The sequence below is a fragment of the Numenius arquata genome, chromosome 8 (genome assembly GCF_964106895.1).
Source record: "Numenius arquata chromosome 8, bNumArq3.hap1.1, whole genome shotgun sequence".
Lineage (NCBI taxonomy): Eukaryota > Metazoa > Chordata > Aves > Charadriiformes > Scolopacidae > Numenius > Numenius arquata.
Genome location: NC_133583.1, coordinates 48,580,980 through 48,603,182, shown reverse-complemented (window position 1 = coordinate 48,603,182; position 22,203 = coordinate 48,580,980). Strand labels below are relative to the sequence as shown.

Genomic DNA, 22,203 nt, shown 5'->3' with positions numbered 1-22,203 from the left:
GTTTATATATTTACTTTCCTAACACTATTTGTTGCTCTCCTATCCCCATCCCTACAGCAATCGAAATGTCACTTTCCCTCCCTTTGGCAGACCAGTGCTTTTCCCAGGATGCACTCTACAAGCCTGTGTTTTCCTTCCTTACTCTAACCATAATTTTACAAGCACACTGAAACATCTGTCTCGAGGTTTTTCTGTTCTTCTCTTTGGCTTGATCTACCTGATAATGGCGTTTTAGCTTCTACCTCCCAGACTGCAGGGTCTTGAAGTACCAACTTCATTGTTTCTTTTCAAGCAGACTTGTCCCCCATTCCAGGAGAGATGGGTGAAGAAATCTGGCTCAGAAAGAAAGGCACCAGCAAGCTGCTTGTAGTTTGAGATCTCCATCTCCATTTATTTATGGGCAGGGAAATGTAAAGTAAACTCTTTTCCTCTGAACTTTAATGGGCAATAATGTATTTTGAGATGTTTTTTTATATTTTACTGCTGCCTTAAAAAAGATTTTCTGGGAATTTATAGGTCCCAATCAGACCAAATTGACCATTTTTGCACATTGCATGATAAGATGCCAAAATCTGATAAACATTTTCAGGAAGAAGGCCATTGCATGGTACTTTTGACTGTTTATGTATGTGATTTTAGGTGCTATTTGAAAGAATGGATTCTGCTGGTGTGTATTACCTCACTGGTGGATTAGGAAGAGGCAAATTGTGTCCTTAGTGTTCAAGACATAAAGACAAGCAAAACCTGTAACATGTCGGAAAATTTTAATTTTTAAATAACTGCCTTGTTGAGCTAGGAGTAGTATAACTCAAGGTTGTGTCTCAGTGGAAATGAATACAAGTTCTCCATCATTCTTACCTGTGACAAATTCTGTAGTATTTTACAGTTTGTTTTTTTATTTGACCTTGATTTTATATTTTGGCTTATTTCTGTAGCAAGAGTTTTTAATAAAAATTCCCATTCAGGCCTGTTTGGTAGTCCTGGACATTGATGGATGAGAGAACTGTTATCTGTAACTTCAGGCTGTAACAGCCTGAGTACCTGATGGGAAAAGAAGAACTTTTGGATCTTTACCTCCTTCTCATCATATTGGAGCAGTGGAGCAGTGGTCCAAGGAGCACTGCTAGCTCTATACGATCCGGGAGGCGCAAGGGGCATGTGTCTAGTGATGTGCACAGCTGCATCCCGTGGCAGTATTCCTGGGGGCTACCCCTTCCTGAGCCTCCTGTGAAGGGGGTGGTTGGGCAGAAGCACATGGAAAGTGGAGGGACGAGGACGTGGCTGAGGACAGATCTGGTCTCTTGGTTGTCCCATGAGCTGCTGCTGCCGTGGCTGCAGCACGGTGGGCAGCATCCTGCCTGGCTGGGGTGGCCTTGTTGCCCGGCGCGCTGATGTGACACTGCAGCCTGGCCCTCCTCGCCGGACACCGCTCTCTCGCACCCCGGCACAGCAAGGCAGGAGGCTCCGCGCCGGTGAGCGAGGGACGGGCTCCCTGCACCTCCCCCCGCTCCCCGGGACAGAGCCGGGCGTCCCAGGGGCTGCCCGAATTGCCCCGCAGCCCCCTCGAGAAAGGCTCGGTGCGTGTGGGGGGGCAGGTGCCGCGTCCCCGGGCGCACCCGGAGCCCGCCGGTCAGTGCGGGGGGCAGCAGCAACCCCCGCGGCGCGACGGCATCTCCCTCGCCGGGAGACGGGACCGGGCAGAGGGACCGCCCCGCCGCTGGAAGGTGACCGCTCCTCGGACGGGGCCGGCGGACGGGGAAGGAGGGCGGGAGGCCGGTAGGGAAGGCGGAGGGAGGGCGGGAGGCGGGCGGCGCCGGGCGGGCCGTGGGGGGGGGGGGGGGGGGCGGTGGCGGCGATCGGCGGGGCACCGCGCTGCGCCGCCGCGCCTCTCCCCGGCGCCGCGGAGTGAAGCGGAGGTGAGCGGCGGCGGCGGGCCGGGCCCGGGGCGGGGAAGGAGCGACGGGCGCCGGCGGGGCCGGGCGGTGGGTGCCGCGCCGGGGTGCGAAGGCGCGGGGATGCGGCGCGGAGCCGGGCGGGTCGGGGACGGTACCGGCAGCGGCCGGTGGCACTTGTGCCCGGCGTGTCGGGCTCGCCCCGCCCCCGCCGGCAGCGGCGCGCACTTAAGGCGCTGCTGGTGGCCGAGGGGCGCTGCGGGGCGGCGTGCGGGAGCGCCGCTCCCCCGGTGCGCTGCAGGCGGTGCGCCGCTCCCACCGGAGCACAGCTCCCACCGGAGCTCAGCTCCCACCGGAGCTCGCCCCCAGTGCGCCTCTCCCCCCGGTGAGCTCCCCGCGGTGCGCTGCTCCCACCGGTGCACCCCCCCGGAGAGGCGGGAAGGGAAGGTGCTCCGGCCGGGGAGTTTGCCCGACTGCGCTGCCGCGTAGCCGTCTGAACGCTGGAAAAACCTTTGGCTTGGGCTTGGCCGGTGTCTGATCTAGCCCAGTAATTGGGAGGCTTGACCACCTCTTTGTATTATGCATTATTAAAGCCTGAGCTTTTTTTTTTTTTTTTTTTTTTTTTTTTTTTTTTTCTGCATGGGAAGTTTTTTGCCAGCAGGAATGTCCTGGGAGTAGAGATGGGAGATAAAGTGTAAACCAACTTGCAGAATTGGCTTCTGAATTAGGGAGCGTCTAAAATACAAGTTTGTGCTTCAGTGGGGTAACTGGGGTTGGAGACTTCAGTGTTGGTCATGTTGAAGCTTTAAACCATTGAATTGTGAGAGGAGAATTACTTGGAAGATGTAAGGACATTGTTTTGAAAATAAATGCTTAACAGTGAGAAGAAAAATGGAGTGTGATTATCATCTCAAAACACTCCAGTTTGAGTATTTAACTTTGACTGTGGTTGGGCTGGTGAATACTTTCATTGTATGTAGGAGTATGTTGCACAAACATTTGTTTATGTATGTAGTTTAACCACCAGACTATTTTGTATGGCTTCTCTGATTACATGTACATGAGCATTATATATTTTATACATTATTTTGTGTATCTTATATGTGCAGAGACTATAAGGATACTGTACTGTATAATGCATACAGATAATTGTTTTATCCTGTGACTGATACGCTTAAAATATGATGCCATATCATATCACTCAGAAAACCGGAAAATTAGATTTGTACCACAGACTAATACTATGGAATTTCTGCTTCAAATGTCATTTGAACAGTGGTATGCCTTTTACAGTGTGTGTATATTTGTTTTTAATATTGCAGATGCCTTTTTATTGCAAGACTGCTGAAATGTTTTGAGGGCTGCCTCTCCTTTCCTAACCATGAACGGTTCAAAATCACCAGGGCTGGCTGGATTTGGAATCTTAAAAAACACGACCTGCCACACGGAGAAGAAGATCTCGGTTTTCTTTTCAATAATCTTCATGACGGTGGGAATTTTGTCCAACAGTCTTGCAATTGCAATTCTCATGAAGGCGTATCAGAGATTTAGACAGAAATCGAAAGCCTCCTTTTTGCTTCTTGCTAGTGGTTTGGTCGTCACAGATCTCTTCGGCCACCTCATCAATGGAGCCATTGCAGTGTTTGTGTATGCATCAGATAAAGACTGGATTCGATTTAACCAGTCCAACATTCTTTGCAGTGTTTTTGGCATCTGCATGGTTTTCTTTGGTTTGTGCCCACTCTTTCTGGGCAGCGTGATGGCCGTTGAACGGTGCATTGGAGTCACTAAGCCAATATTTCACTCTACAAAAATGACTTCTAAACATGTGAAAATGATGTTGACTATGGTATGTCTGTTTGCTGTTCTTATAGCTTTGCTGCCTATTCTTAGGTTTAGAGCCTATCAAATTCAAGCATCGAGGACCTGGTGCTTCTATAAAACAGAACATGTTGAGGACTGGGAAGACAGATTTTATCTCTTACTTTTTTCTTGCCTTGGGTTACTGGCCCTTGCTATTTCATTCTTGTGCAATGCTGTCACAGGAATTACCCTCTTAAGAGTCAAATTTAAAAGTCAACAAAGACAAGGCAGATCTCATCATTTTGAAATGATCATTCAGCTCTTGGCTATAATGTGTGTTTCTTGCATTTGCTGGAGTCCATTCCTGGTAAGAGCCTAACGTGTTTGCCAATTTTTAATGCACATCACTGTATAAAAGTTATACTTTTTTATCCCCAGGTGTTAAGGCGCTTCAGCTGTGATAACAGCTTTGTTCACTCTTCAGTGTATTATTTTTACAGCATATTGCCCATAATGTATGAACTTATACATCTATAGCAAAAATGGTAATTATTCTCCACTTCTGATTATAAGTAAAATAGACTGAGTAAGCAAAATGTGTAGGGACTGTGAGGACTTCATTTCCAGTCCTGTGGTAGCAGAATGGTGGCTAGAATAAATCAGAGCAAGTATTGAGCTTGTCCAAAAATTCAGTGAAATCTTGGGAGTAGTGAGTCTGTTTAGTCTGTACTGTGGTTCCTATCATTTTTTATTGATGGTAGTCTTTTCATTGTTATTATTACAGTTTACTGCTACTTGTGAACTGTGTTATGGAAGATAACAGTTAAGAACGTAAAAATCCTCCACTCCATTAGCAGGGTATTAAGGGCTTTGCTTTAGAGTCATGTTAAAAAAACAGTGGTTGGCAGTGGGTTAAAATAAAAAAATTGGTTTAGACCTGAGAAGCTGGGTTTGTAATCTGAACAGATGACTAGCAAAGCCGCTCTAGGCAGTCGGTGCGCTTTCTCTGCTGTCCCGGCTGTAACTCAGGACTGATTGCTGGTAACTGCTGTGACTCTTCCAAAGCGGTAAGTGTTGGTCATGTTGGCATCTGCCCTGTCAGTGAGCAGGGTCAAAAGAAGCGGGATAATTATGGGAAGGAATTTGATGGTCCCTGTTGTATGATGGCATTATAAAGCTGATATTAACTGTCACTCTTTCTAGTGCAGTAAATTAATGTAGTAATTTTTTTAATAGGGTGAGACAGATTAGGTCACAAGTAATATGAAATCTTAATTTGCTTCCTAGAAACAAGGTCCTGTAGTTTTTCACTGATGTGAATGAGGAGGAATTTTGGTTTTAGCTTAAAAACCTAGAAATTTAAATTTGAGATCTGAATCCCATACAGCTATATCTCATCTACTTACTGCCTATGGTATAGCATGGAGTTACCTGAACTAGTTCTAAATTAGATTCTGATATTAGCCTACCTACAGCAGTTGGCTGTATCTGGCAGGTAGCATTTAATTAATCCAGTGTCGCAGACTTCAAGGAGAGAGTCTGGATATAAATCTTTGCATCACTGAAATGCACAAAAATGCTTTTCACTTTTGTTCAACACACACAGAATTTTCCCCTGCTTCTTTCTCTATTGATTCTTCTAGATGTGCTCTGCAGCATAGTGTAAATTCAAATTGGCTTTTGTCAGTGTCCTGGCTGTAGTGTATAGAGCATAAACAAAGTCATCAGAACATACAGCAAGCTTTTGTAGTGAACTTACTTCCAGTTACTTCCAGACACCTCCTGAAATTTTTCTGGGGCAAACCACAGAGTGGTTTTGAAGAAAAGCAACTCAAATTATGGCTTTACTTTTCATTAAAAAACCCATTATATTATCCTCTGTTGACATTTATTTTCAGATAAAGGTTAGAATTAATTTGATTTTTAAAAGACCCTCGGCTATCAAAAAGAGCTATAGACTTCTTTTAATTCAAAAGAGATACTTCATTTTTTCAACATATGAAGGAACACTAAATTGCAACTAGTGTGGCTGTTTTTTCCGTGTTGGTAATTTTGTTATGTCTTTCAATTTTTGATAATTGTAAAAAAAATTTTTTTTAAATCTTGACATTCTTTAATGAAATTGCAGCACTACTTTTGTTAAAGTATTTAACTTCATCTAAGTTGTAGTTGACAACGAATTATTATTCCAGCTGCCAAGTGTCTTTTTTAGAGCCTTTTCAGTTTGGTGTTTTCCTCAGGGGGTGATACAGACCAGTGATTGACTTCTTGCTTATTTTTGTACTTGGTAGTTTTTGGGACTGTGTTGCAGAGGAAGGTGATACACAAACAATTCTGGTGCATTGGGCAGCAAATCTGCCGGTTCTCTCTGTGTGTTCCAGGCTCACAATGCTTTGCTTTTGGATCTCTTTTGAAATTAGATGAGCCAAACTACTGACAGTATGGAAAACAGTGCTGCAATACAGACAAATTTATGTTAGAAATGAGAAGTTAAAAAAAAAGTTGTGTAAGGTAGATTTAGCTCTTGAAACAAAGTTTGAAGGAAGTGAACAGTTAGTGTTTTAGCCAAAGAATTTCGGTAATCGGGGAAATGCAACGAGATGGGATCCTTGGTAGGTGTTACCTTTCTTAGCTGTTAGGATCATAGAGTTGACATCAAAGTTAATTCTCTGAATTACCGGCTCTTTGTTTTGACAGGATTTAGTTCACAAAATACAAACAGAATTATAAGTGCAGCGTTAATTTAGCAAGCTTTATTGGACTGCAGTGGAGCATACAGATGCAGTGGAATAAAGCTTTGCTAGGAATGTGCTGCTAAATGTGCTACAATAAAGAGATCCAGGGTTTATCAAGGCATATGATTTACAAAAAATTGCTGATCCAAATCTACTTGTCTGATTTATCTGAAACCTCTCTGGGCTTTTAATTTATGAAACGAGTTGTTTAGATTCTGTAATTTAATCAGCATATACCAAAATAAGTATTTCTTGAAATAAATATGAGCAGGTGTTCATAGGTGAAATTATTTGGCAAAGTAGCTAAATACATGCTTGTTTTGCATTCATTTGCTTGTTTAATTTTTTCCCAAAGACTAGACAGAACAAAATTTGATGTGAGAGTGAATTGCCTTGTAATAAAACAAAGCGATTAGAAACCAAACAAACATTTGGAAGAGAAAGTGGAGGAAGGTGATGCGGTTTATGCCACGTGTGGTTTGCAGATACAAGAGTTTGGATTTATTTAGTGTGATTCTCCATCTGATGAGGAGGTTTGCTTTGTTTAGTTTTCTTCTGTTTTTAATCTAGTCTTGTGTTACGTCAATTGTCATATATGCATGGCTACCAAAATCAAGTCTACTCAATACTGTAGTCCAACTGCAGATTTACTTCACTATTAAATTTCTTTCTTTTTTTTTTTTTTTTTTTTTTTTCCCAAGTGGAGTCATATATTCAGTCACTGTCCTGTGCTAAAAAACTAAAATCACCTTCAGATGACATTAGAGGCACAAGACCCTGGACTGTCCTTTATGTTGTGTGGTGTGGAACTGAACTTGTCTTCTGCACCTGCTCAGTGGTAGTGAACTTATTTTGGTGCCTTAATGTATCTATGCATATGTGTATGTATATATAGCATTTAATATTATATATAATAATATATAATATTATAATCAATCACCACCTCTATTTCAAGACTCCTGGAGTTTTCAAGAAGTGGGGCCCGTGGCATGGCTCATGTGGAGCTCTGCCTGGGGCTGTTGGACAGAGACTTCCTTCTGATTTCTTTTCTTCCTTCTGATTCCTTTCCTGAAGCTCCATCTCATTTGTGCCTAAAAACTGAACAGCTTTTTTCTGCCACCGTGTGGGAATCCTTCCTTAATGGAGTACCAGAATGAGGGGTACTCCCTGCTTCTTCCCTTATGGGGTAACATTTATCTCCTTTTGAGGAGTTGAGAGCAGGAGAGAAATCACAAAAAAAGCAACAAGTGAAATGAATGAGTTTTCCGATAATCTGTCTAGTCAATGATTTGCGGAGGCGCATTTGTTCTGACAGTTCAAATAATTTTGCTTTGTGATGGGTAATTCCAGGAAAATATGTTCTGAAGATAGCAACATCAACTTCTCTGTGTAGTAAGTCATCTTTTTTCATCCTTGCTGGAGTCTTAGTCCTTTGCTAAGGATATGTGAATTTTGTTGGATAAATTTGGTCCCTAGGGGTTGGATTCCCAAAGCACATAGTTGGGCTGGAGCATTTTGTGACAAGCATCTCTGATGAAATAGATTGTTATATAAAGCTGTTTTTTGGCTGTGACTTGGTCTGGCCTGTCATGAAACAGCTTGTTTTTTGGAGCTGTGTTCATATGAGCTGGTTCTGACTTTAGTACGTCAAATTTTGTGGGGCTTGAGGGATAAACATATTTTAAATTTTGTTTTTGGAGTAGCAAAGTGAACTCCTTGTAATTATGAACAGGAGGGCTTTATTTCAGAGTGAATTTATCTATGGGAACAAATTATGATTTGGAGAAATGTCTTTTTCATGCGTGGAACAGTCTTAGCCTGAGAAAAATACTTTTACATTCAAATTATTCTTGTTAAGATCTTTTTCCATGCAGTTATCGGATTACTTTCATGCAGTTTTACTGCAGAAAATAGCTGCTCCTTCAGTTTTTTTGAAAGGTCTCAGCTATTTATTTCGTATGATTAAATCAGCTCTTATTCTTCAGCTGCTTTTTTTACTGCCTAGATTAATTTCTAGCAGTCTCTTCTCATGCCATCTCTTCCCTTTCCAATTTGTTATGCTAATTGCCTCTCTCTGAACTCACTCTGATGTCTTCTTGTCCTCAGATTGTCTCGTGCAACGAGGCTTGATGGTTGGTTTTTGTGCACCTAGGGCTCCATTTCGCTTACAATTTGCTGAGTCACTCCAACCTAGAAGCTGCCGGAGATGGCCTGAGTGGTCCTTCAGTGACTGCGCTGCCGGAGGATGCAGTGCTGTACTCAGGGGGATGCTCTTGGGATGCTCGTTGTGGAATACCCTTAGCCCAGTCCACCCCACTCTGGTTGCTCCACCAGGTATCGTGCTGAGACAGGCTCACGGTTGGTATGTGCTGAAGGAGGTCAGCGAGCTGCAGGTTTTACACTAATTTCTTGGCCATGTAGTTGCATACAGTATAAGGCACTTCGTTGTACAAGTTGTGCATCTCATTTTAGTATTTTTGTATGTGTAGTCATGTATATACTTGCACAGTGACACTTTGCCAGGAGTTCATACCCCTGTTGCCCTTGAAGTGTCTCCCACCATTCCTGTTTCTGTAGTCTTTAACAAGCTGGCAGTTTAAATCTCTGTTATACTACTTTATAGTATAGTATACTACTCTGTTATACTGCTTTATGCAATGGGTGTCATTTATACGAGCTCATTGCTTTATCAATGCTGTTTGCATGCCTTCAAATATTGCTGGCTGTATTGTTGCTACAACAAAGTAGTTAAAAAATTTTCCCTTTTGCGCCCTGGCTGGTAGTTTTCATAATCAGAAAATGCAGCTGAGGAGAATCGGACACAAGATGTCCCAAGATGAAGGTCCACGCTCTGCCAGTGAGGCCCTTGTCACCACACACAGTACAGCCACCCCACATCTCCCGGGTGGCTGCTCTGCAGAAGCGTGTGCTCTTCCAGAGCCACTACCAGAACACATTGTTAGAGCTGCAGCCTCTGTGAGCTCGTGGTGCCTGAATAGGCACTGTCAACAAGGAGAGTGATCTTTTCTTCTGAAAAGGAATAAATTAGGCTTTCAGATTCCGGTCATCTGTTTTTGAAGGCTGGAGATACTCTTAAAAGTGCTTATCTAACCTTGCAGCTTTGAGTGTTGTCGTAGAAGTTACTTTTGCAGGGGAAAACCACACTTTGTCTGCCTTTTTCAGGATGCAGACTTGTAAGAAGATAATCGATGATAATTACTATGTTTGTGCCGCATTTGTCATTGAATTCGTGTCATGTTTTGCTAGAAGGGTTGTCTGTTGACACCATACAAAGACGGGATGTGCTGTCAGAGTAAAGAGGATGTGGTTCGAGTTGGGTCTGGGCTCAGCTTCAGGCCCTGCCTTTGGCAGGCTGATGGGCACAAGAGGGGGGACCACCTGCTGCAGGGCCTCCGTGGTCCCTGTTGGACCTTGTCATTGCATCTCTTGGGCCAGGTGCAAGCCCACTGCAGAAGCCCACTTCTGCCACAATGCTTTTAATAAATGAACCAGTTTCATAGGGAGAGGGAAAAAGCTTTTCACTAGGAGGCGGCCTGCTCTAGCAGATACACCTCTTTATCTGTAGTCCGAAGCATCAATACCATAATGGTTATTGTCAACGGTAGGGTGTTATTTCTCTTCCAGGCCTTGCTGTGTGAGAAGAGGTCAGATCAGGAGTGGCTGTTTGACTGAATAAAATGCTCCCTGAGTTCCTCTGGAAAGAAAAAGAGCGTCTTACCAGTTTGCTTGTCTTGAAGATACACTAGAAAAAGGGCTGTCACTCTCCCTCATATCATGGCCTTTTAATTGCTTGACGAGTTTCTCAATACCTTTAACAATGTGCAAATTCAATTACTGTTCTTGCTTGAGTTCCTCCGAATGAGCTTCTGATACTCAGGGTTAAATCGCTGAACTGTTAGTGTCATTCCTAATGTTATGGGCCAAAAGATATTTTGGAATAAATAGCTGATTTTAGGAGTTAAGAGAACATTCATTTTGATTGAAGTTTTGTTAGTCTCAAGACAGAAGTGTCTTTTTAGCTCAGTTTTCTGTGAAATAAGGCTTGAGCAGCAACTCGGACTATTTGGCCCTGCTTTTGTATGTCACCAGGAAAACACCCCGTGGAAAGAAGTTGCAGGTGTTTGCAGAGAGTGAATAACAGTATGTTAGTACAATGCATTTAAAATTCAATCCACCTATTCAGATGTGTTTCTACGGTACTAGAAACCCTTGGGTAAAATGTCCATGCCTTTTTTTAGTATTGTTTGTTGAGATCTTTCTTTTATTTTGGATTTTGAAGAGGCACGGCTGGCAAATTTCCACCAGGTTAGATGAGAAATGGAATGAGCATTGTTTTAGAGTATACCCACCTAAAATGACACTGAATTTCAAAGGTACTGTTTCAGTGTTCAGAATATGTTCCTATTTTCATCTTTTCCAGTTTGTAGAGATCTTACAGGCCTTAGCCTTTCTGAGAAATATGAATCATTTACAAAATGTTTTGAAGTGTGGGCCAGGGTGTAGTTGATCGTAGAGTGCTTAGAAACTCTATATTAATTGCGGCTATATTTGTAATTCAAGTGTTAACCTCCCTCTCATGAAAGTCAGGGAGTTGAGTAGCTGAGATACTCAACAGGAAAGAAGTTCTGGACAAGAAATGGACAGTGGTCAGTGTATTGTCCTGCAATATCAATATGGACCAGGGCAGGAAGAAGAGCTGAGGTTGACAGACTGTCCTTTACCAGGGGCTTCTGGGGAAGCATAATTTTTTGTTTGGAAAAACTTAAGTAAAGACTTTTGCTGAAAGCGCAGTGCCATCAGAATGCAATTTGGTTTGTTTTGGAGAGAAAAAGTAGGTAAGGCAGGTTTCCAGTCATGTGAGAACATTGCATTTTCAAAACAACGTGGTCCTGTTTTTCTTTTAAAATTCCTTGCTGCTTGATTTTTAAATTTATATTATATATACACAGAATTAAACCATAATGATCTATAAATTGAAATACAAAATACTTCGTTCCAAATAGATGACAGTGACTTTGACAGAAAATTTTGATTTTTTTTTTTCAATTTTGAAGTTGCTGTCTCAAACAATAAAATTCTCAAAAATTTAGCCCAATAAAATTGCCACTGATAACCTCCCCTTATTTATTCAGTTGGTAAAGTTTTTGAATTCTGTGCTTGATATTAAAAAGTAAATCAATTTGACATACATTCCAATTTTGTTTGATATAAGAGAATTCTTCTTATTTCCTAGATATTACACTTATTCAGGCCTTTCTTGCTTGAAAATATCATACACTGCATAACCATTTTAGGAAAATGTCATACACGGCATAACCATTTTTGAGTGGTTATTTTAGGAAAGCTCTCTTTCCTGACTATCTAAAGACTTTAAATGGCAAACTTGTTTCTGAAATGTCTCTGGGACAAATACACTCACATGGAACAACTGCAGAAAGTCCTTTATCCTCACCAGGTTTGACATGACAGGCATCAGAGTGATATACATTCATATATTCTGTGAGATGTTTATTATGGTGTTAATTCACGTTCTTGAGTTTTGCATAGTGATTATAAAAGCTTTCTAGCAGAAGTTAGTTGTCTCAATAGCGGCGTAGAATCAGTTTGTGCCTGAGAGAGCGCATTATTTGGATCCTCTTCTGGGAAATATGCTGTTTAGATTTAAAACAGAGCAATAATTCTTATTGCATGTGTTTTTAAGACTTAAATTTTACATTAAAATATTCAGAAATTGCTGAAGTGCTGTTTGGGTTCCGAGCTCCCTGAGGAAGGAAGGTGCCTGTTTCCTGCGTGTGTGCGCAGTGCCCAGCAGAGCAGGAGCCCATCGTGGGTCCTGTGAATGTGCTTCTAGAAATATAGTAGTGCTCAGGTAGCAGACCATTGCAGAAGGGGTTTACACCAGGAGTTACGGTGAAGTTTTAGTAATTGCGATTCATTCTTTCGGATTCGTTCTCGTATTGGATGAGGCGAAAGAGCTGAGTGGCTGAATGAGCCCGAGCCACGTTTTCGGTAATACTCTGTCTCTTGCTGAAGGATTGCTTTTATCTGCTGCAGACAGAGCAGGGGGAGGAGAGCAGCTGATAAGCTCTTTCATAACAACTCTTTTTAATGAGCAGTGTGAAGCCCTCATTCAGAGACTCCTGCCGCAGCATGGGCGTGAATGGCATTGGAGTTGTGTTTCTGCATGAGTTCCTCAAGAAGGCTAAAGACGAGCCTTTGTGTCAGGGATGCCCTGAACTGAAGTTTTTAAGAGAATTAGGCTTCAATACTGAGCTCCCAGAAACCAAGGATTACTTTGTCATTGGAGAACTGGAAGTTAATGACTGATATCCAGCCGGTCCCCCACTTGCTGTCCCGGACCTGTGTGTTGCCAGCTGCCTCATGTAGCTTGAACTCTGGGTGAGTCTGGCTGCATGGCCACCCCAGAATTACAGGAGGGAGGGAGGATGTCATGAGTCTGCCTGTCAGCAACCTCATCACCCTTGTAATGACCAACATCAGGTCATGAGGCTGTGGGGAGGAAGACTCTTGTGCTGGGGGGGATGTAGCCAGCTGCGCTCCCCTCTGCCTCACTGCATGGAAAGGTGTTGAAACAGGTGGTGAAGCAGGAAGGAGCTGAGGATCCATGTGAGTGACAGCAATTTGTTTTAGGATTTACAGTTCATTAGTGAGTTGGAAATAAAATTGAACTTGCTTTTTACCAGGAGCATGTGTTTGCAGTAGTGGGAAATAAATCACTCTTAAAAGGAGATTTGATTTTTCTCTTCCCTCCTCCACCCAAAAGGTGGTTGAGCTGTGCAGCAGTCCCTTTTAATTTATTTGCCAACATTAAAGAAAAAAATAATTGCATATTATGTATTTCAACTTGGTAAGTATATTGCTGATTCATTAGCCCTGATATTTCTGTTCATAGCTTCTTAGTGTTCTTCTCCAGAATGATATATAGAATAAGTCACTTGAATAAAGGTGATTTTAAAAAAAAATAACATGAAAGGAATGTATCACATCCTCTGCCTCCAGCCAGATTTGCAAATACTGCAGATCAGATAGCACCAAGTCATCTGGTGACTATGACTCCAGTCCATCTTTAAAATGATTTAATTTTGCTCCACACTGTTTATGCTGCATACATGGTAAATATAAACATACATAAAATATAATTAAAAATTAATATGTTGGGGGGGTTTTCCTCCTTATTTTCCCCCTACACCCTTGTAATAAACACTATCATTTCTCAGACAAACTGAAGGTCTGACTCTATTGGTAGATAATAGAGTAGGTTCTTTATTTTTTTAGACCTGTTGTTACTTGAGGTCTTGTGGGCTCGTCACACATCAAAGCCATCTGCATTCCTGAATTCTAGGAGAGGTGAAAAGGCCACTATATATCATGACTGTCTCACGGTGAAATTCTTCTTCTTTTCACAATTCTAAGATAGATGGATATCTCTGGGTTTGGTGGCATGTGCCCTGCAAGCCTGCATGTATGTGCCATTCCTCTGAAATCAGTGATCTGCCCAAGGAACCCTTAGAGAATCCAGCCTGATTCTTGGCTTCTTAGACAAAAGTAACAAATCCGAGAGAATAAAAAAAAAAAAAAAGCCAGGTAAGAACTGGCAGAACCTGCATTCCCTGTAGAAGAACATTTTCTTGCTCTCTAAGATGTAACTGGAAGATTTGCCTCTGGTTGCTGAATCTATGTTGTCTTTCCTCAGACATGTAAATACAGCGGAAGATGACTTTAGTAATAAAGCAGTGTGAATGTCGTGATATTTGAAAGGCAGTTCACTTCTAAGTTATTGATTTGATCCTGTGCATAACAGCAATTACATGCTGAATTCATCCTATAATTACGGACTTTGAAGCTCCTTTTTCCTACAGGTTGTCTGTATATTGTCTCTTTTTTTCCTGTTCAGACACCTCTTCCTCCCCAGTATTATGTGTTATTATTTGTGATTCTTTGTCTGGGCATTTGTAGGGTATTAGTGATAGAAGTTCTGTTGCTCCTAAATCAATATTTGTTTAAACTAATACAAATGTGATTGTTTTCCAAATGAGTGTGAAAACCTGAAAAAGCAGAGCAATGAAAGAGAAGTAATAGGGCATTTCCAGGGTTTGAAGCTTTATCCAACTGACCCTAAAGGAAGAATGAATGGATCCTGAATACATAGAGTCCTTAAATACTTATACATGTAGTCTGTAAATACTTATTTAATTTGATTGTTTTTCTCAGGATGATTCTTATTATGCAGTATTAGAAGTACTCTATTGTTTTCTGGTCCCAAGAGGTTTAGCAGTTGTCCTGTAGAGTTTCTCTTACCATTGCTGAGTAAAAAATATTTTAATTTTATCTGTAAAATTAATTTTTTTGTACAAGAGATTTTTGTTACAGGCCATGTTGTTAGGCAGCAGTACGTTCCTTGCTCTGTGGAAGTAGGCTTTCTTGTAACTTTTGAACATGTAGCACAGGAAACGGCTTGTTTATTTGACTTTGATATGGACACTGTGTCTTTTCATTATGAAGTGAGTCATCTACTGTTTTCAGCACTAAACACTCCTCTCTCCATGTCCATTCTGCTTTCCTTTCAAATGAGTTAATCAATTAAGCTGTGAGAGTAATTAGATCGCTAAGACAGAAAAGCGTCACTTTCAGTTAACATTCGTAAGTTTATGCACACAATGAAATCCTTTGCTTTATGAGGCTTACTTCAAAATTGCATTCCTGCCTTATATAAAGCATGATAATGCCAAAGGCAGTTAATAAAATATAAATAGTGATTATAAAGTCATGGCACTTTACATTTTTTTCAGTAATTTTGATAAATTCTCCTCTACATAAAAAGTCTCATTTCAAATGATGCTTTGAAATGTTTGTTCAGAAAATAAATATATTGCCATGCATAGATACTTTGCATAAAGCTGTAAAAACACAGATGGTGAAAATGTTACACTCTAATGGCACAGTAATGGAGTGCAATATACTGCAAGTCCTCTGCAGACCTGAGCCTGCATGAGGAGAGCAGAAAGCTCAGAAGAACCAAACAGCCTCAGCAAGGAGGGATCAGATGGCGAGGTAGGACGGAGCTGAGCTGCTGGGTGGCAAACACCTGCAGAGCCTGAATTTAATGTCATGTCTGCAGGGTTGTATACATGATGCTATACTGCAATCCGTCTGGTGGTCCATTGATGTGAGATCTGCCCTGCCAGTTCAGAGGGGTGCTTGGACATAAACGTTTCAAGGCTTTGATCTCGCCAACGTGAGAAAAAGCACGTGTGTCCTGAATGGTACCGTGTTCATGAAGCAGCAGCATCAGCTGGTGAGAAATTGCCTGGTCACAGAATCAGCTGTGTCTGAGAAAGGAATATTAGAAGCTATTTTCATTGGCTTAAAAGAAAATGTTGTGTTTTCCTGTTTCCTCTGTACTTTTTTGATTTTTATCACAGCAGTAGTGCTTTGGGAACAACTCTGAGCTCTGAGTGCCTTTAGCTTTACAGTACCTCCAAAAGGTTCATGCAGCTCCATTTTCAGGGGTGGAAATATGGATCACATGGAGGCTAAATACACTTCTGCAAAATGTTTTTGCAACCTCAATACCTTTGGTCTTCTGAATCTTTTCTTTGTGCTTCTCATTTGGGTTTTGTGTTTCCCAGCAGAGACTGTGACCCTGTTAGGGGAAAGGTCCTTCTCAGACTAGCTGCCTTTAACAGGATAATAAGTAAACTCGCATGTTTAAGGATGGGTATCATGGCAGGTAGTAGTTACCATCCTTGATTTACCTGTTTTGGATTAGAACTTGATTTTGGGAGGCAGACACAGGTTTTTACTCAAATGAATAGTAAGTCTGTGGATCTGTTGTTAATTTTTAGTGGCATTTTTATTTTTTCATTGAAGTGTACATGAGAGAAAAAGAGATTCCCTTATTTTGCTGCTGCCTGTCAAGAGCTGATCCTGCAAAACTTTACACGTGGAAGTATAATGTTTCCCCTTAAAGTACCCTCAGGACCTTAATGTGGAGGAAAACTTGCTCGTGCATTTTGTCTTTTCCAATTCCTTTTTAAATACACATTTTTTATAAAATCACTATGCTCGGTTAAAATTTACTTGCTAAGCCAAATGACCGTCTGGTATATAAGAATTGAAGGTATGGTTCATGTTTTTCCTTTAAAAAGGGGAAAAACATGTTGCAGATCTATAACATAAAAAGCATTATGCGGCATAAATAGTACAGTGTGTGTACTAACATTTTGATTGCAGAAGTGGTGTCCTACATATTTTTCTTGGAAGCCCTTGCTTTTAAACTGACATATAGAATCAAATAAAAAATAAAATGAAGCATACTCAGCTTTTTTTGCAACAAATGCTTGGTTTATATACTGCAATATCCATATAGCAATGTTATAGGCAATTTGCTGCCAGTGTTTCTTTTCTAATGGTTATTCTTAGAAGATATAAAATGGTACATAAAATGTGAAGATAGATGCATTTTGATTTATCTCTCCCCCTCTTTTGTGTATTTTTTCTTAAAATCTGTGTTTATAGAATACTACAAAGCATCATCTTCTAATTGACTCTTGCCTATAGCAGACTACTTCTTTGTAGCACATATGAATAATAGCTGTTCAAAAAACTTCTGGAAATTCAAAATAATTACATATTTGTTTCCATGGAGCGGGACACAGTCGGTAGAACACAGCCTTGAGTCCTGTGTGGTTTAGAAGAAGGGGATATGTACCTCTGGGTTCAACATAGGCATCAGTGACAAAATATGTGTTCTACAAATACTGAAAAAACATATGGACTTTCTTCCATTAATGGAAGTTCTCAGAACTCTTTGTAATGAAATCCAAAGGAAGAGGAAGATGTTTGGGAGGGTCTGCAAGGTTCCCGCAGGGAAATGGAGCCTGAAGACTGAGCTACAGAGGAAGATAATTTCTGATATTTGTTTGAACGTAACAAAATTGGCCTGTCTGCTCAGCTTTCCATGTCAATCTCTTGGTGACAGTTTTTTATCCAGTTTCCTGAGGTCAAGGATAGAACCTGGATTTAGAGCCTATGTGCTGAAATGCATCAAAGTAGTACTACAGTTTGCCTTATTTCCTAACTAACTGTAAAGTCTGCTTCTTGTTTTGACTGGCTGTCCTTGAGTACTAACAGGAATGTGACTAAGCAGCACTGCCATTTAGCTTATTAGTTGTTCTCATATAATTGAGATCCAATTGGAAGGGAAATTAAGGACATGCTGTTTATATTTGGAGAGTGGTGTGAAGCTTTGGAGCAATTTTTTTCAGTTTGTTGCACTGAGCTTTGTCCCGAAGGGAAATGTCAATTCTCTGATGCTATCTGCTAGATGCAAAGTTGTAAAGTCAACAATTTCAAAATGTTTTTAAAACTTTTCCATCAGACTTTCTGGATCTTGCAAAGTGAACTTTGGTTTTAGGGAGGGCTAAAATTGGACAAAAAGGTTTAATGTATTGTGTCAAGTCCTTGCTTGACAGGTCTTCCCTTAAACCAACCAGGATTAATAGGAGTCAGAGTAACTATATATCGTACAAGCAGGCAGCCTTGGTTTAAAAAGTCACTTTTGCAGTTATGCTTTTATAGTTACTTTCCTGAAGGAAGTTTGAATTGTATTGGTTATATCATGTGATACTTTCATTCCTTTTGGAAACCAGGGAGACATACTGCAGCTGTGTTAATATAAACATTATATAACTAGGCAAAATGCTACTTGGATTTTTACATTTGTAAATATGTTAGAAAATGTCATGAGTTATGTTTATTATTTTCCAGCTGGGGGTTAACTTTTTGAGTCATACTGCTGAATCTGCATGAATATTAAATTCAATTGTGGAGAGCAAAGGCAACCAGATATGATGCAATCGCGTTGCCGCTTCTCCACTTGTGTACTGCTGGATATAGAGGACAAGAATTCCTTCATCATACTAACCTGATGGACCTACAGGGAAGGAAAAAAAAAGTCTGTTTTTGAATTGGTTTCTTGACTTTGAACTAATTATTGAACAGCATTAGTCAAATAAGAAAATATGTGTCCTTTCTGTGCCTGCAGAGGAGGTCCTGCTCTCACAAGTCAGCTTAGCACTGCAGCCAGCTCTGGTTGCAGCTTGTGAGCCGGTGACTTGTGCTGGTTCAGTGCCACGACTTTCTCGCACCTAGGGAGCAAATACAGACTTATCTGCATGTTTTGCTTCAATGAAATCCGTTATTAAACAGCTGATAGCGTATTAGTCCTGTTATCATTTATGATTTCAAGATGACTATGGAATAGTATTTTAATGTTTAGAAATAATAATTTATATTGACCTTCTCCATTCTACCCCTATTCAGTTGGAGTTTAGGGTCTTGTTCTAGAAATCATCAGATGACTTTTTGAAGAGGCTCCAGTAGCCAGGACGTGGTCTCCTCTTTGCCCTCTCTTTGCATGCAGTCGGCTTAATTTGCCTGCAGTCTTCTTACATGTTTTCTCAGAAGACATGGAAGAGCTCCCAGAATAGCACAGGCTCTTTAGAAGAGTGAGAAGCTACTTTACTTCCTACCCACCGACAATGTGATGGTAACATATCTGTCCCTATTGCTGCTCTGCCACAAGTGTTTTAGGATAAAAATGCTTAAGAATCTCTCATACTTGGGGTTGGACTGAGATTCTCTGTCTTAGTCCAGGCCTATAAAGAAACCTCAGCTTCTCAGAACTTCAAAAAATTGGGATATAATTTTATGTTGGTTTTAGTGATAAAAGAAAGGAAACATTTTTTTTATTTCTGCATAACACTCCCAAATAATATAAATAATATGGCTAGAAAGATCTTATTTTATGCAAGAGAATTTGTATATAATATAGATTTTATCTTATTATTTCCAACACAGGGATTCACAGCTGAGTTGCTTAAGCATTTATCTATGTACATAAGCTGTAACTGCTACTTGTGAGTTCAGATACCTTATTTTTTGCATGTCCAGTATTCAGAAGAGGTAACTTAAATGTTCTGGATGAAGCTTCTCCAAGTATCAGAATCCATAAAATTAAGTATCAAATTTCCTTTTTGTCCTGATTTACTTTATGTAAATCCAGAATCAAAACAGAGGTACTTTATGTTTAGCCAGCAAGTTGAACAGCAAATGAATGGGTTGACTTAGATGTGATTACTACTAAATGGAAAGGAATCTCACAAGTTTGCTAGATAACATGTGAGAAAATAATACCTTTTTACCAAGTCTAGATGGAGCTACTTTTCCTAGATGGCAACATCTGCTGCCCGCTCTTTCAGGCATGAAATTCTGTTGGATTTGGCATTTATTAGCTTTGCAAGATGTGAGAGAAGAAAAACAAACACAATTTTGAAGTATATCAAGAAGCAGATTAGGAAGCTGTATGTCTGTATTAAGTCAAGCATAGGATATATCAGATGAGGACGTTGGTCTGTGAGCTCTGTTGCGCTGTCATTTGCTGCCCAGTCCTACTTACATGAGTAAGGAGTACTCCCTCCAAGTTTCGCTTGTGGTATTGGACCTCTAATAAATAAAATGTAGGACTCTCCTGAGAAAACATCCCATGCAGAAGCCAAAGGAGTTGTCCAAGTTTGGGTGGGCTGCTGATGTCAGAGAGGAATGCGCCCAACGGTTATGGGGTGAAGAGCAGATTCAGGGAACTGACTTGTGTTTGTGTTGGCTCAGTGCTCAGACATTCCTCCTCCTCCTCCCACCGGTTCCCAGCTGTGCTCCTGCCAGTCTTACCAGCCTCCTTAGGAATGTTCCTATGGGCTCTCCTCGCTTCTCCCATAGATGTCCATGCAGAAATGCTTGATCAAATGCTGAATCAAGCAAGTACGGTCTCCTTTGATGTGTTCACTCTGTTCCACTCAAGTTTATACTCACATGTGGTGACCTGCTATAGATAGGACCCAAGATTACAAACAAGCATTTAAAATGGAGTAACTGGTTTGCTGGAATCTTGAGCGGTAGTTTTCTCTCTTCATTAATTTTTTTTTTTTTTTTTGCAATGTATCTTTGTGAAAATATGACCCTCTGCACTTGGACAGACTGACCCTACCTCTCATCGCCCAATAAATCAGAGTACTCATAGCATCAGTTGTAAAATATCCCGTTTCTTAGTTAAATAACTGTGTTACTTTAAAGGTTTTGGAACTGAAAGCCTTATAGTGTTTCATCTTTCTACCAAAAAAGTCTTCATGTGCTTTTAACATTGGCAATAGAGAGAGTTAATTTACCGTCCTCTGGCAGATTTTTGGCTTTGCAGAGTCAGGCTTTCTTCACACAGGAACTCAGGTTATAAAACCTCGGTGGCAACAAGCCTATAAAGGAGGGCTCTGTGGCGCAGGAGCCCCAATGGCGTGTGTTTCACAAGGGCTGGTGTTTTAAAGCCTAGGTTGCTACTCCACAAAGCAGGGAGGCCAGCCACAACTTACTGGGCTGCTGTAGCTCTGAGGCATCCTCTTCCAGAAACAGTCCTGCTGAGCTGTGCTGTGAGGCTAATGCCTCCACCCATGTAAAACTGTTGTTTCTGGCAGTGGTGGTGTTGGAGGTCTGTCCACCTGTATCACCTCCACAGGTGAATGAAATCCTCTGTGTCTCCATTGGCAAGGGGAGGGGTATCAGTGGCCTTTGTCACCATGGCTTAAATTTTCCTAGAAACCTCTAAACCCTCTGGTGTCAATAAATTGTGTTCTGTTGCAGCTTAAAATGTGTGAATCTTCTTGATGAAACCAACGTGATGTGTTCCTTATATAGACTTTAATTTGGGAAGCGTGAAAAAATAAATACCTTTCATAACAATGTTCTGATCTATAGTGGCCTCTATCCTTGAAAGAATGCATCCCTGGAACAGTCTTGGCGTACTTCGTTAGCTCAAATTCTGTATAAGTTTTTATTCCTTGCTCAAAACAGTCCCTGGTTTTGGAGGGTATTCTCTGGCTGGTTGCCATCCTCTGCTCAAGGTTCAGCGGAATTAGACACATGTACATCCTATGCAAAACACCAGAGGATTTCTAGGACGATAAATGTTACATGCCTGAAAGTATTTACTTTGCAATTGGGGTGCACTGATGCTGTGAAGGTGTGACGATGAGAGATAATGTTGAAACAATTTCACTCATTTACATTCTCTCTTGGTGTATTTTTTTTTGATGTATAATTTTAAAATGTTCCATTTTCAGGTGACAATGGCTGGAATTGGGATAAATGAGAGTCGTTCGAAGGAGACCTGTGAAACAATACTTTTCGCTCTCCGAATGGCAACGTGGAATCAGATTTTAGATCCCTGGGTATACATTCTTCTCCGGAAAGCTGTACTTAAAAATCTGTACAAGATCACGAGGGGATGTTGCGGCGTGCACATTATAAACTTACACATGTGGGAACTCAGCTCCATCAAGAATTCTTTGAAGGTTGCAGCAATATCTGAGTCACCAGTAAGTTCCAAACAAATAAACCTACAGCCACTCAGCTCTATGGGGCAATAAAGTTAAACACAGTGTATGAAGAGATGATGGAGACAACGCTCATACATGGGCAATACCTTAAAATGAATTCCAAGGCTCAGTGGTTTGGTGTTTGTTTTAAACTGTGAGTGGTTTGCTCTTGTTGCTTACCGGTTTGATATTGCTACTCCAAAAGAGGCACTTGAATGTTTTAATTCCCTTTAGAATATATCCCTTCCAAAACTGGTAGAATGATAAATCATCCTATATTTCTCCCTTCCAGGTGCTGAAGTGAACAGG

The 22,203-nt window shown here is 41.0% G+C and overlaps 1 protein-coding gene across 1 annotated transcript; it reads left to right on the top strand.

Moving 5' to 3' along the window:
* Positions 1 to 3,273: 3,273 nt before the first annotated feature.
* PTGFR (prostaglandin F receptor) lies at positions 3,274 to 21,945 on the top strand. Its single transcript, XM_074152558.1, has 2 exons — positions 3,274 to 4,062; positions 21,640 to 21,945. The coding sequence occupies exons 1-2, from the start codon at positions 3,274 to 3,276 to the stop codon at positions 21,943 to 21,945; spliced, it is 1,095 nt and encodes a 364-aa protein (XP_074008659.1).
* Positions 21,946 to 22,203: the final 258 nt, after the last annotated feature.